Genomic DNA, 14,687 nt, shown 5'->3' with positions numbered 1-14,687 from the left:
TTTTGTTAAAGCTAGATAAAATAGAAGTCTCACCACTGCTTGGCAGTTTTGATCAGTGTGACAATGTTAATCTGTGATGGTTGTAAGTACTTAATTCAAACAAATTAAATTGAGGCACAGGAATTATTAGTGTGTATGTTTGCTAGGTTTAATTTAGGGAACATACCCATGGAATTAATGTTGTATAGTGCTTCTGATTTTCCTACTAATGAACAGTTATTGGAGGATAATTGTATAAATGTACTTAATTCGTAAGATAGTTGAAGCTGGTTCTCTAATATGCATTAACTGTACTTGATGACCATCAGCCTTTCAAGTATTCTCTGTCCTTCATCTTATCAATATTATCTTACCTAATTGGTTTTGATCAGAGTTCTTTTTCTTTTAGTTTAAAACCAGAATTTAATTAAAGATACATAAACTTAAGGTATGTGTATTTACTAAAGAAATGCCAGAGCCACGCATTATTCAGCATTCATTTAGCAAATGCTTACCTTTCCTGGCACTGCTTTAGGTGCTGGGTACATAGTGGTAGACAGAGCACAGCCCCTGCTCTCATGGAGCTTACATTCTAGCCGGGCAGGGAAGAGATAAAAAAAAAAATAAGCAAGTTAACAGGGTCGTTTCAGATGGAGATAAGTACGATGAAGAAATGGAAAATATAGATAATGTGATAGAAAGTTAAGCAGGTAAGGATATTTTAAGGTGGTCAGGGAAGGTTTTTCTAATGTGATAACACGTGAGCTGTCACCCTAAGGCGGTAAAAAACCATCCAGTTGGCCACAGTGTGATTGTAGGGTTATGGTGGCCAAGGGAGATGAGAAATACAGAAGGTGTCAAAGATGTAGGCCTTCATGGGTTGTGGTAGAGTTAGGATTTTTTTAACCTGACACTTTAAACTCCATGAAACAACTTTTCAGCTTGAAGATATCGGAAATCCTAAGGAAATGTCTCTAACTCATTAAATCTTCAGCATTATGTTGATCTGGAGTAATTTTATCACATCACTTATCATGATCATATCCGAATACTTGTATAAGTGCTACCTTCATATGTACATCGTTATGTGCCTTGGGTTGCTTATCTGTCAAAAATGGTTATTGTGACCTTCTCTGACTCAATCATGTGTACCAAGAATTATGAAAAGTTTTCTTTTCTCAGCATCATTAATAGCATTCAAATTGCTATACTTCTGTAAACATAATGACATTTTAGAATGGAGACAAATACTATGTTTACATTTGCAAATGTGTAATTGTCTTATTTTACCAGAATTTTTTTCCCAGCAGAAAAGCCATACCCATTTCTACGTTGTCTGACCTCCCAAATATATATATATATGTACGTATGTGTATATGAATGTATACGTAGATATATATGTATTTTTGGTGGGTTTAATTTTCATCTGTTACTGTTTGGAGGACTTTATTTAACTTCTGTTGTCTTGATTCCTTTCATCTAAAGCATGTAGCATTTTTAAGAAAACTGTTCTCTGAATGTGGTTTTTTACATAATGTACTTTTATATTTATGCATATTTATGGAGCAATACTCTGGGAAAAATAGGAATTCTGATTCTTGCTTTAAATCCTTCATCCTTTTTTTAAAAAATCCTCCATCTTTTTAAACTACAGAGGTACTCAGTAGTTTTTACCTTCCTGTATGGTTCTTAATGTTAAAAAGATGGGCACAGTTATAGGAAAATAACTTATTGCCATAGAAATCCGAAAATTGGGTGCCTGGGTGGCTCAGTGGGTTAAGCCTCAGGTCATGATCTCGGGGTCCTGGGATGGAATCCTGCATCGGGCTCTTCGCTCAGTGGGGAGCCTGCTTCCTTCTCTCTCTCTCTCTCTCTCTCTCTGCCAGCCTCTCTGCCTGCTTGTGATCTCTCTCTGTCAAATAAATAAATAAAATCTTTAAAAAAAATACCAAAAATTGCTGACCAGTAGTAACCTTATACAAATCACATTTTCCTGCTTAGCATAAAATACCTGGCCATCTTCCTCAGACAAACATCTAAGCCCTTTATGGGCCTTTGCTTTATTAATGCTGTGTTTTCTAATTTGTACCCATCTTAAGCAGAATTTTAAAGAAGTCATCATTTGATCTGTTTTTCTTTTCTTTTTAATATAGGAAACTGAGAACACTGCACACCAAGTTGGAAATGAGTCTCCTGTGCAAGAACTCAAACAAGATGTGTCTAAAAAGGTTGGTAAGATATAATGCCAGTATTAGTTTAACAGATGTCATATGTATATGTTGTATTTAAAGTGGAAAACTTTCTATATCATTTTAGTACAGTGCTGTGTACTTGGCAGATGTTCAGTAAATGTTCTTTGAATCTTGAGTTTGAGATTAAAGACACATCAGACTTTTTAGAGGTCATTTCAGAAGCAAACTAGTCTATCATTGTTCCTTTAAACAATATTTTGAAAAATGTTTTGTAATGTATTTTTATTTTTATGCTCTGTTTTTTATAGAATAAGCTGTGGCTATTCTTGAAGTTACTACCCAGAGTTTAAAAGGTTTTGAAAAGCTCAGTGCAGCAAATTCTGATGTCTTTAGGAGCTAGAGGTTACAAGAAGTCATTACTCTGATAATGCCTTTGATACCTTTTAAAGAATTAATGCTTTAAAGCTTTAGAGTTCAGTTTACTAGAAGAGACTGAGCACAAGATAAAAATTTTGACAATGGGTAGTTCATAGAATCAGGAGAAAACCCGAGGAGAAAGGATGCCTTGTGTTCATTCAGTTATACTTCTTATGAGTACTTTCTGGGCCTCTGGCCGCTTATTAGTCAGTGGGTTTCTGGAGACAAGGAACATGACACATTCTCTGTCCCAGAGTTGCTCAATAGTAACACTTTGGGCTGAATTATTTTTTATTGCGGAGGGAAGGAGACACTTTTCTGTGCATCATAGGATATTTAGCAGCGTCCCTGGCTTCTACCCACTAGACATCAGTAGATTCCTCCCTACCTGCACCCTACCGTGACAACTAAAAATGTCCTACAGACATCACCGGAATTCTGGGAAGGAGTACTAGGCCAGATCACCCTCGATGAAGATCCATTGTTCTTCCCTTATGGAATTTATAAATTTAATGAACTCCATATTTTAAGTGTTATTTTATTTTATTTATTAGGGAGGGAGAAAGAGTGGGGAGGAGCAGAGAGAGAGAGCCAATCTTAAGCAGACTCCATGCCCAGCATGGAGCCCAATTCCACAACCCTGAGATCATGATCTGGGCCAAAATCAAGAGTCAGATGCTGAGGAATGCCTGAGTGGCTCAGTCAGTTGAGCGTCTGCCTTCAGGTCAGGGTCATGATGCCAGGGTCCTGGGATCAAGTCCCACAGTGGATGCCTTGCTTGCCAGGGGGCCTGCTTCTCCTGTCTGCCATTCCTCTTGCTGTCCTCTCTCTGTCTTCCTCTCTGACAAATAAATAAATAAAGTTTAAAAAAAAAAAAAAGAGTCTGATGCTGAACCAACTGAGAGACCCAGGTGCCCCATTGGACTCTATATTTTAATATTGATCAGCTTTTTTCCTTTAAAAGGAATTTTGGGGGGAGAAATGGTATTGTGTATCAGCATAAATAAGACAACAAAACTAATACCATTTTTTTCCTTTTTAGATCAGAAGTTGCCCACAGTTCTACACTGTAACAGTGGTCTTAATTTTTCAGCATTCCTTTCAGCATTCCTCTCACGCATTTGCATGCATTTTTGTTTTTTTGGTTTTCTTTGCTTAATAATAGTGTAGAAAGAATTCTGTATTTTACTTTTTCCTCTTACTATTATTAGTTTTCATCATATTTCTACACAATTTCAGTATTCAATTTTCATCTGATAATGTCAGTTTCTGTCTAATGTATTACAAGGCATCTAGCCATTTTTATTGTTGAAAACTTGAAATGTTTCTATTTTTTCCACTAGAGTTCTTCTTTTCCTTCTTAAGAATTTTTTTTTAGGATAAATAATAGTGTTCAAAAAAGGTGATTTTTAAGGAGACTTTAGAAACTGAAAAAATAGTAAACATTATGGAACAGTTGAGTGAAGCTTAAGGCTAAGTCTCACTTTAAGTTCTAGTCTTTTCAGTTGATTTAAGTATCACATCTGAATGATAAAGGCTGTGGGAATATACACTGCTCCAGGCAGGACATAGTCCCTGTCTCCAGGAGCTTATTATGTTTTAGTAGAGGCAATTAGTTAAACACAAAACTGAATGTAAAGTGTTTATATAAACTTACAAAACTGTAATAAGAACAGAAAGGGAGACTTAACTTCCTGCTTGAGGATAGGAATGGGGAAGACCTCATGGAGGAAGTAACGTCTGAGCTGGTTCTTGATGAATGGATAAGATTTACACAGGCAGGGGTGAGAGTTGAAAGGCATAACCAAAGGCATGGGGAAGAGAAAATGAGCAGAATGGTTGCAGATGAGACTAGAGCCCCAGCTTAGGGCCAAACTATGGGAATGCCTCTTATATCATTCTAAAACATCTGGTTTTATAGTCACTGGAAAATCAGTTTTTTGAAGCAGGGGGGTTGTTGTGGAGCTAACAGTTGCTTTAACATGTTTATCTCTATGTTGGTCTCTTTTTTTAAATTTCATTTGTCATTATGTTCATTATGCCTTTATTAAATATAAACAATAAAACAATTTGGGGACTGACTCAAGCACCATTTGCCATAGAGATCCTTTTAGTTTAAAGAAAGTACATTTTGGAAGTATGTCAAGGGGAGAATATGATAATTCTTTTGTAATACAAAGGGTGAAGTGATGGAGTTCGTATCACAGAAGATGAGAAGGGAAGATAAGAGGGTATGTCCCCTGTTAGTGTGTCTTTTTTCCTCTTCTATTTTTTTAAATTAACATATAATGTATTATTTGTTTCAGGGGTACAGGTGTGTGATTTATCAGTCTTACACAATACACAGAGCTCACCACTACACAAACGCTCCCCAATGTCCATCATCCAGCCACCCCATCCCCCTCCACCCCCTTCTGCTCCAGCAATCCTCAGTTTGTTTCCTGAGATTAAGGTTTGTCTCCCTCTCTGGTTTGGTCTTGCTTCATTTTCCCTTCCCTTCCTCTATGATCCTTTGTCTTGTTTCTCAAATTCTTCATATCAGTGAGATCGGATGATAGTTATCTTTCTCTGATTGACTTATTTCACTTAGCATAATAACCTCTAGTTCCATCCACATCTTGAAAATGGCAAAAGTTCATTTCTTTTTTGATGGCTGCATAATATTTGTGTGTGTGTGTGTGTGTGTACACACATATATACACATGCATACACACACCACATTTTCTTTATCCATTGATCTGTCGATAGAATTCTAGGTTCTTTCCAGTTTGGCTATTGTGGACATGCTGTTAGAAACCTTGGGGTGCACATGCCCCTTCACATCACTATGTTTGTATCTTTGGAGTAAATACTCAGTAGTGCAATTGCTGGGTCATAGAGTAGCTCTATTTTTAGCTTTCTGAGGAAGCTCCATGCTGTTATCCAGAGTGGCTTCACCAGCTGGGATTCCCACCAACAGTGTTGCATCCTCACCAACATCTGTCATTTCCTGACTTGTTAATTTTAGCCATTCTGACTGGTGTGAGGTGGCATCTCATTGAGGTTTTGATTTGGATTTCCCTGATACTGAGTGATGCTGAGCACTTTTTCATGTGTCTGTTGGCCATTTGGATATCTTCTTCGCAGAAATGTCTGTTCATGCCTTCTACCCATTTATGGATGGGATTATTTGTTCTTTGGGTGTTGAGTTTGATAAGTTCTTTATAGATTTTGGATACTAGCCCTTTTTATCCAATATGTCGCTTGCAGATACCTTCTCCCATTCTGTCAGTTGTCGTTAGGTTTTGTTGACTATTTCCTTTGCTGTGCAAAAACTTTTGATCTTGAAGTCCCAATCTATGTTGGTCTTGATTCTCACTGTTCTTTTGGTCTTTCCCTGCTTGCTTCTTCCTGAAGCCCAGAAAATAAAAATTACAGGGTTAGGCACCACACGTAGGTGCCATGAGGGCTTGTGGAGAGGGGGAAAATATGGGCCTTGTGTTTCAAAAGCTAATATCTGCTATGGAGAATATATAGAAAGAGCTAGCCCATATACTACTTTGTGTTTATATTATAGTTCATACTCTAGTGAATGGTAAGACTGATACAAGTTTAGTGAAGGGATAAGGGATTGGGGAAGACTTATGGTTTTTTACCTCATTTTAACCCCTCTTCTGGCATTAGCCTTTCCATTATGCATTTCAGACCTTTACAGTCACTTCATGCTCACTGCGCCCACATGTATCCTGTTCACTTTCAGCAGATAACCTTGTTTCTGACTGCAGGAAGACATTAGAGACTAAGAAGCCTGAATTTAAACCGTTTCTGCTCTCACTTCCCTTGTCTGCAAATTCATTTTTATCTTTTGCCTCTTTTTCAAGTCTGAGAATATAGTATTTTTTTTTCTGTCCAAAGTAGCATGGTATAATATAAAAAACACTGGATTTTTGGGGAAAACCTGGATTTCAGATTCGACTTTGTAGTTTACTAGCTGTAGGACCTTGGACAAAATTTTTTTTCTTGGTCAAAATTCCTAATGCCTTTACCTCAGATTCTTGTTTGTATAGAAGGGAGATAATCTAGCTATCTCAAGGCCTGTGTGATGATTAAATAGAAAATATGTGTGCAGGCCTAATACACAATAGACCCTCTTTCTTTTGTTCTCCAGAACTTTGTTATCTTACTTTACATTGGCTCCTTCCCCTCAGCTTGTGAAAATGCTGGGTCACTTTCTTGCAGCCTCTTCCATTTATAGTCAAGCCTTTTGAAAACATGGGTTGTGCTGACTATCTCTATGTTGTCACCTCTTACTCATTCTTAAACCCACTGGCTTCTGTTATCACTGAGGTACTCAGTGCTCAGTAACCACCTAATTGACAAAGTAGGTGGATCCTAGTTAATATTCCTGTGTTAAAAGTGTGATCAAAACTAAGATAAGAGGCGCCTGGGGGGCTCAGTTGGTTAAGTGACTGCTTTCCACTCAGGTGGCCCTGGGATCCAGCCCCATGTTGGGCTCCTTGCTCAGTGGGGAGCCTGCTTCTCCCTCTCCCCCTCTCTCTGCCTGCCACTCTCCCTCCCTCCCCCCCCCCCCCAGCTTATGTTCTCTCTCTCTCTCTCTCTCTCTCTCGGATAAATCTTTTTTTTTTTTTTTTTTTAAAGACTAAGGTAAAAATTTGAAGGTTGAGAAAAATTATGTAGACTATGCTGGGAAATCAGAGAGGAATATTATTGAGCAGCAGTTATGTTGGGTTCAAGTCAGCAAGAATTTGTGGTAAGCGAGATCAGGATGGCTCTGTGATACGTCCTGTTAACTTTCTGGAGCCAAGGAATTGAGAAAGCAGAAGTCATCCGTAGTTGGGCATGGTGGAAATATAAGTGGACTGAGAGATTTTATGTGGTAATAATGACAGTACTGGGTAGAAAATACCTTTTCTTTTAAATGTTGGTAGAACATATAGAAACCCCATCTTTAAGTTTCAGCTACAGAGAAGAAATAAAAAGGGAAAGGCCAAGGTGAGCTGAGGGTTTGAACTCTTTTCGTGGTCCTGCCGCTTCTCTGAATGGTGCAATATTACGTGTAGTTTGTTTAAGAATGTTAATCTCCCTGCATCTGCTGGCTTTTTCTGTCTTAGGCTTGAGTTCAGAAGTAAACAATTCTTTGTGCTAGGTGGTTTTGAGTCTTATGGTTTTGTTAACTAGGCTCAAAGCAGTAGGTTGTTACTGGAACTAACTTGGCATAAATATGTAAATGAAGAATGACATGAAGAGTCTGAATGTAAATTTAGGTCTGAACTTTATTTTACAAGGTTGGTTGAACTTTGTGATTATACATGCTAACAGATTCCCTATTATAATGGCTAAAAGTTCAGATTCTGGAACCAAACTCCCAGGATTTTTGCCAACTTCATCGCTTACAAGCTCTGTGTCTTGGGACAAATCACTTGATCCCTCTATGCCTTTGTTCCTTCATTTGTGTAATGATGATATTAAGAATGCAATCGCATATGGTTATTTGTGAAGATTAAAAATGTAGGGGCGCCGGGGTGGCTCAGTGGGTTAAGCCTCTGCCTTTGGCTCAGGTCATCATCTCAGGGTCCTGGGATCAAGCCCCACATCAGGCTCTCTGCTCAGCAGGGAGCCAGCTTCCTCTTCTCTCTCTGCCTGCCTCTCTGCCTACTTGTGACCTCTCTCTCTCTCTCTGTCAAATAAATAAAATCTTAAAAAAAAAAGATTAAAAATGTAAAGTGTTAAGAACATTCCCTGGCACATAGTAAGAACTATGTAAATGGTTAGCTGTTGTGTTCTTGTAAATAGCCTCATTTTTTTAAAGCTGTTTTTTTTTTAACCTTTCATCAGATTATTGAAAGTATTATAGAGGAGACTCAGAAAGTACTACACCTGGAAGATGACTCCTCAGATTCTAAAGGAAAAGGGCACTCTGACCAGGCTACTGCCAGTTCTGTCGTGGCTGGAACAGATCTTAGCAATATACCTGGACTATTAGCCATAGATCAAGTACTGCAGGAAGATTCCAAAAAGGCAGAGAGTCAGAATGCAACAGAAGAAACTGAATTAAAATCAAAAAGACATTTTCCTTCTGATGAATCCTATGAGAAGTCAGTAGATGAAATCACTAAGTTAACTGAAGTAAGTTCAACTGAGCCACATCATGTGCCTGAAACGGAAACAGAAGTATTGAACAAGGAAGCCATGGAAGTCAAAGGAAGTGAGGTTCTAGAACCTGTGTCCTCAGACTCTTCATCTGCTAAAGATTTTGCTGCCATGGAAGAAGTGGCTCCTGCCAAACCCCCTAGACAGCTCACTCCAGAGCCTGACATTGTGGCTAGCACAAAGAAGCCTGTTCCAGCGCGCCCTCCCCCTCCAGCTAACTTCCCGCCTCCGAGACCCCCACCTCCGTCTCGGCCTGCTCCGCCACCAAGAAAAAAGAAAAGTGAATTGGAGTTTGAGGCCCTTAAAACGCCTGATCTAGATGGCAAGTATTTAACTGAGAAAGAACTTTTTGTGGAGAGATTCTGGAGTTGAAACTCTGACTTTCTGGTTTTGTTTCAGTTTATGCTTTATACAACCACATCATGACCATGCCCAAGTTTTAAAAGTTATTTTAGTGATGAAAGGTGAGAATGTTTACATTGGTAGTAACTATGTTCTAACATTTTAGTAGACTTCAAACTTTAAAATCTGTTACTATGGGAGACTTAAGAGGAATTGAAATGACTTGTTTGAACCCTGGTTTCTCCATATATAAAATGAGAGTAATAAAACCACTTTCCTCATGGGATTGTTGGTAAGAATCAGACAAAGGTTAAAACACTTTTCAAGCTCTATATAAGGTCCTGTATAGATACTAGTTATTGCCATTATCCTCCTCCTCATTATTATTATCATCGTCGTCTTTGCAGTTCCCAAAGAGAATATTGCATCTGATCCTCTCCTAAGTTCGAACATGCCTTCAGAGAATACAGTCAAGGATTCCCAGCCCTCTCTTGACTTGGCAAGTGCTACCAGTGGAGATAAAGTAGTTACTGCCCAGGTTGGTGAATTCATGTTATATTTGATAGAGGCTTTAACTTTCGATAGCTGTCCAGTTTGTTGCTTGTTGAACCTTCTCCAGGCAGAATATTTCCTTGTCCTTAAAATCTGGCCTTCTTAAACCCCTTTTTTAGCTCTGCTACTGCATAGCTAGGTGATTCTAACAAACTATTTAATATCTGAGTTTCAGATGTCCCATTGATAAAATGATGGAAAAACCTTCCTTGGAAGTTGTCTTGCAAGGACGAAATGAGCTGAAGTATACCAAGTACTTGGCATGCAGTAGGCAATCAAAAAAATGAAAGATGCTGCTATTTGTAATATTATTATATTGTTAATAAACATCAACTCTAGTCTTCATTTACCTTACCTGTGATGGTCAAAATTGAGGACTTTTATTTATAATATCCTCTACCTAATCATGAAACAAAACCTTCATATATAGGCTATATATCTATATATGAAGCAATAGAAAGCACCTGATAGCATGAATTTTTACCATAGCCCAATTTCTGGGACTGAAAGCTTACTTCTGTGGTAGCTGTGGTAGGGACAGGTTAGCAAACGGGGAGATATGGCACTTCAGTCTTGTCATAGCCTTAGCACAGAGACTGGCAGTAGTGTGTTTTTGTAGAGTCCCTGAACTAAGAATAGGCTTTACATTTTTAAAGAATTATAAGGGGAAAAAAAAGGAATATGTGAAGCAGAAAGCCTAAAACATTTACTATCTGGTTCTTTATAGAAAAGGTTTGCCAATCCCTGCCTTTGAGATAAGCACAAGTATAACCCTGATTAATGGCACTCTTAGTGCTGGCATTCTGCTAATAGAGAACTGCTTTCGGGTCAGGTTCAAATGGAACGTTTATTTGCTTTCAAGACGAAGACATTATTTCGTGGGCAGCAGTGTTTTTCAGCATGTTGGGAATAATAAAGGACTGAAATGGAGTATTTCATTTAAATTTTCAGTAGGCTCCATTATGTGAATTATGGAATTCTTTAGAGCTATGTGTGGTAATGAATAATTGAGTGTTTATAGAAATTGACTCCATCTACTTTCTGTTTATAACATAATTTTAGGAAAATGGAAAAGCACCTGATGGGCAGACCATAGCAGGGGAAGTGATGGGCCCTCAGAGACCTAGGTCCAACTCCGGGAGAGAGCTTACTGATGAGGTATAATTAGATTTGTTTTGTTCTTAATGTAAAATATAAAAACCATAATGAGAAGATGAAGAAGTTCTTAAGATGAATGGTGGTGATGTTTGCACAGCATTGTGAATGTGCTTAATACTGCTGAACTATATACAACCTAAAAATATTTTACCATGATTAAAAAATTTTTTTAAGTTTATTGCTGTTAAGCAAAAAAATATAAAGTAGAGCAAAAGATAAAAATTGATGATTTTCTTAGTTTTTAAACATTTATCTATTTATTTATTTATTTGCTTATTTATAAGCACTACATCCAGTGTGGGGCTCAAACTCACAACCCTGAAATCAAGAGTTACGTGGTCTACTGACTGAGCCAGCCAGGCATCCCAGTTTGGGGGTTGTTTTTTTGGTTTTGTTTCTTTGTTTTTAAAGATTTTAGTTATTTATTTATTTGAGAGAGAGAGAGACAGAGATAGCAAATGGAGAGAGAGGAGCAGGCTCCCCACTGAGCAGGGAGCCTGACTCAAGGCTTAATCCCAGGACCCTGGGATCATGACCTGAATCAAAGGCAGACGCTTAACTGACTAAGCCACCCAGGTACCCCAGTTTTTGTTTTTTTAATATTTTGGAACTTGTAACTCTAACTTAAAACTACCTTTTTTATACCATTATGGGGTAGAAAAAATGTATTGAGAACAAAGACCAAATTTAATAGAGAGTGGGCTTAAAAAGAACTCGATGTTATAATTACATGTTTTTATACTTGCTGGGTGATAATACAGTGTTATACAGACTCAGTACTTACCGTTAAAATTTAGTATATATTGATTGGCCAATTCTGAATAAAGTTTTTGAAGCAAAATCTTAGTTTTGTTTTGTTTTTGTTTTGTTTTAAGATTTTTTTAAAGTAATCTCTACACGCAATGTAGTGCTCAGACTCAACCCCAATATTGAAGCTGCATGCTCCACCGACTAAACCAGCCATGCGCCCCAGTTTTCATTTCTTTTAAATGATACATTTAAAAAAATTATTGTACTTTGGAAAACAGTATGGCAGTTCCTCAAAACCTTAGACATTGAGTTACCATGATCCAGCAGCTTTACTCCTATGTGTACACCAATAGAAATGAAAATATATGTCTACCCAGAAAACGTACACAAGTGGGGTGCCTGGGTGGCTCAGTCAAGTGTCTGCCTTTGGCTCAGGTCATGGTCCCAAGAGTCCTGCATAGGGCTCCCTGCTCAGCGGGGAGTTTCCCTCTCCTTCTGCCCTTCTTTCACCCCTTGCCTGAGCTTGTGTGCTCTCTCTCCTCCCCTCTCTGTTAGATAAATAAAATCTTTTTTAAAAAAGTACAAAAGTGGGGCGCCTGGGTGGCTCAGTGGGTTAAGCCGCTGCCTTCAGCTCAGGTCATGATCTCAGAGTCCTGGGATCGAGCCCCGCATCGGGCTCTCTGCTTGGCAGGGAGCCTGCTTCCTCCTCTCTGCCTGCCTCTCTGCCTGCTTGTGATCTCTGTCTGTCAAATAAATAAATAAAATCTTTTTAAAAAAATAAAAATAAATAAAAAATAAAAAAGTACAAAAGTATTTATAATAGCCAAGTGTGGAAACCACACAAGTGTTCATCGCCCATGAATGGACAAATAAAATGTGGTATATCCAGTCCACATGGACTGTTTTTTGGCAATTTAAAGGAATGAAGGGGCGCCTGGATGGCTCAGTTGTTAAGCGTCTGCCTTTGGTTCAGGACCTGGGATCAAGCCCCGCATCAGGCTCCCAGCTCAGCAGGGAGCCTGCTTTTCCATCTCCCACTCCCCCTGCATATGTTCCCTCTTTCGCTGTGTCTCTCTCTGTCAAATTAATAAATAAAATCTTTTAAAAAAATTAAAAGGAATGAAGTTCTGACACATGCTGCAGTATGGACAAACCTTGAAAACATGGTGCTGAGTGAAAGAAGCCAATCACAAAAGACCACATACAGGATGACTTTACTTATATGAAATGTCTGGAATAGGCAAACCATAGAAACAAAGAGTAAAATACTCATTGCCAGGGGCGGGGAGGAGAAGGGAATGAGGTATGACATTTAATGAGTATGGCGTTTCTTTTCGACATAGTGGAAATACTCTTAAATAAAGTTGATTGTTGCACAACTTTGAATTTACTCAAAATCATTGAATTACACACTTTAAATGAGTACATTTTGCAGTGTATGGATTGTGTATCATGAAAAAAGTTAAAAATTACTGTACACAATACTGAATGTATCTAGAAAGTCCTTAGCTTAAATGTTTGAGGATTTTGAAGACTCAAAAAGATAATTAAATTATAGGTCCTCTTGGTGTTATTTTTTACCTCAGGAAATTTTAGCCAGTGTCATGATTAAGAACCTGGATACTGGAGAAGAAATACCTTTGAGTCTCGCGGAAGAGAAACTGCCAACAGGTATTAATCCTCTCACTCTACACATCATGAGAAGGACTAAGGAATATGTAAGGTATGGCCTATTGTTACTATTTATCATTCGTAGTATTTTAGAGTGTTGAAGATTTCTCTGTTAATGAACTACAACAGTTCCTAATTTGGTTTCACTCAGTCTTCTTTTTTTAAATTTGGGGATTAAAATAGAGTTAGTTAATTTATGTATTCAACATTGTTCTCTCTTAAGAGCATACAGTTACTTGGGGGAGAACAGTATATATCCCAAATCTCTTAGTATTTCGTTTCTCTTTTAAAATGACATTATTGAAGCATTTTGAGGGTAAAAAACCATGTGAAATGAAGACCTGGTTTCTGAAACCTAATTGTATTACAATTTTGTAATTGTATTATCTGTGTAGGTCAGAAAATGGCTTTAGAGTGAGGTGATTGACATTACTGTGAGATCTGTGTAGATCGAAGAAATGATTATTGTGAAAGGAAATCTTAATAAAGTGTAATACATGATGTACCTGAAGAGCAAAGAGGAAGCTAATTTGTCATTTTTGTGCAGCACGTTTTATCCAGCAAAAAGCCTTGTTGGTAGTAGGTTTTCCATAAGTTCCTAAATTGTTTTCACTTGCATTTGTACATTACATCATGCTTAACGATTCTGTTCTTTGATCTCTCAAGTCTTACATTCTCAGGATCATCATTAAAATTAAACTTAAAGTGTGTTAATGTAGTTTTATTCTGAGTACCTGAGTATATCGTATACATGGATTGTTGGGAGGTGTAGGGGAAATGGCTTCTTTTAAAATGACTTCTTCCCCTTCTTGTAGTAATGATGCAGCGCAGTCAGATGATGAAGAGAAGTTACAGTCTCAGACAACAGATACTGATGGTGGAAGGTTAAAACAGAAAACGTAAGTTACAATACATTCCTTTTCTTTATTTCACACATGAGTTATGGTACAACTCTTTATTTCAAGCATTTATTTAAAAAATATGTGACTTGCCATACTATTTTAAATCTGTTTTATCTAGTTTATATGTCCATTTGCCATCAGCGTTTCCTGTCCCCAGCCAAGGCATTAAGAGTTGTTCAAGGCTGTGTTGGTGGTCATTTCTATAATATCTGACAGATAGTAATAGATCAATAAATTTTGCATCATGCCTGCATTATTTTTCTGATGGTAGGTCCCAGAAGTGTTAGTAGAACATGATTGTTCTTGAAATTGCTTTCAAATCCTATTTGTTTTTCTAAACTCCACAATTTTTCCCAACTACTCCGTGTCCTAGTAAATTTCTTTCTCAATTTTAGTGACATCTGCAGTCTGTATAACTTACACTTAAATTTTACCTTTATGTTATCTTAAAGTGTTTTCTGAGTTTTTTTAATTTTTAAAAATATTTTATTATTTATTTATTTATCTATCTACCAGAGAGAGAGAGAGAGACCGCAAGAGAGGGAATATAAGCAGGGGGAGTGGGAGAGGGAGA

The 14,687-nt window shown here is 37.7% G+C and overlaps 1 protein-coding gene across 4 annotated transcripts in view; it reads left to right on the top strand.

Moving 5' to 3' along the window:
- WDR44 (WD repeat domain 44) overlaps positions 1–14,687 on the top strand; it is an 86,123-nt gene that overhangs the window by 34,848 nt on the left and 36,588 nt on the right. For 2 of the 4 annotated variants that reach the window (XM_045068247.1, XM_013061241.2), the window contains exons 3-9: positions 2,133–2,207; positions 4,769–4,819; positions 8,424–9,060; positions 9,488–9,618; positions 10,695–10,790; positions 13,127–13,263; positions 14,027–14,110. In XM_045068247.1, the coding sequence (XP_044924182.1) occupies positions 2,133–2,207; positions 4,769–4,819; positions 8,424–9,060; positions 9,488–9,618; positions 10,695–10,790; positions 13,127–13,263; positions 14,027–14,110 (1,211 nt within the window). The remainder of the gene's footprint in view (positions 1–2,132; positions 2,208–4,768; positions 4,820–8,423; positions 9,061–9,487; positions 9,619–10,694; positions 10,791–13,126; positions 13,264–14,026; positions 14,111–14,687) is intronic. The other 2 variants (XM_045068248.1, XM_004762101.3) reach the window with 1 other exon arrangement.

This window comes from Mustela putorius, unplaced genomic scaffold (assembly GCF_011764305.1).
Source record: "Mustela putorius furo isolate JIRA1106 unplaced genomic scaffold, ASM1176430v1.1 tig00003901_pilon_pilon_pilon, whole genome shotgun sequence".
Classification (NCBI taxonomy): Eukaryota; Metazoa; Chordata; class Mammalia; order Carnivora; family Mustelidae; genus Mustela; species Mustela putorius.
Note: the sequence above shows the minus strand (reverse complement) of the source record. Positions and strands in the feature narration are given on the sequence as shown.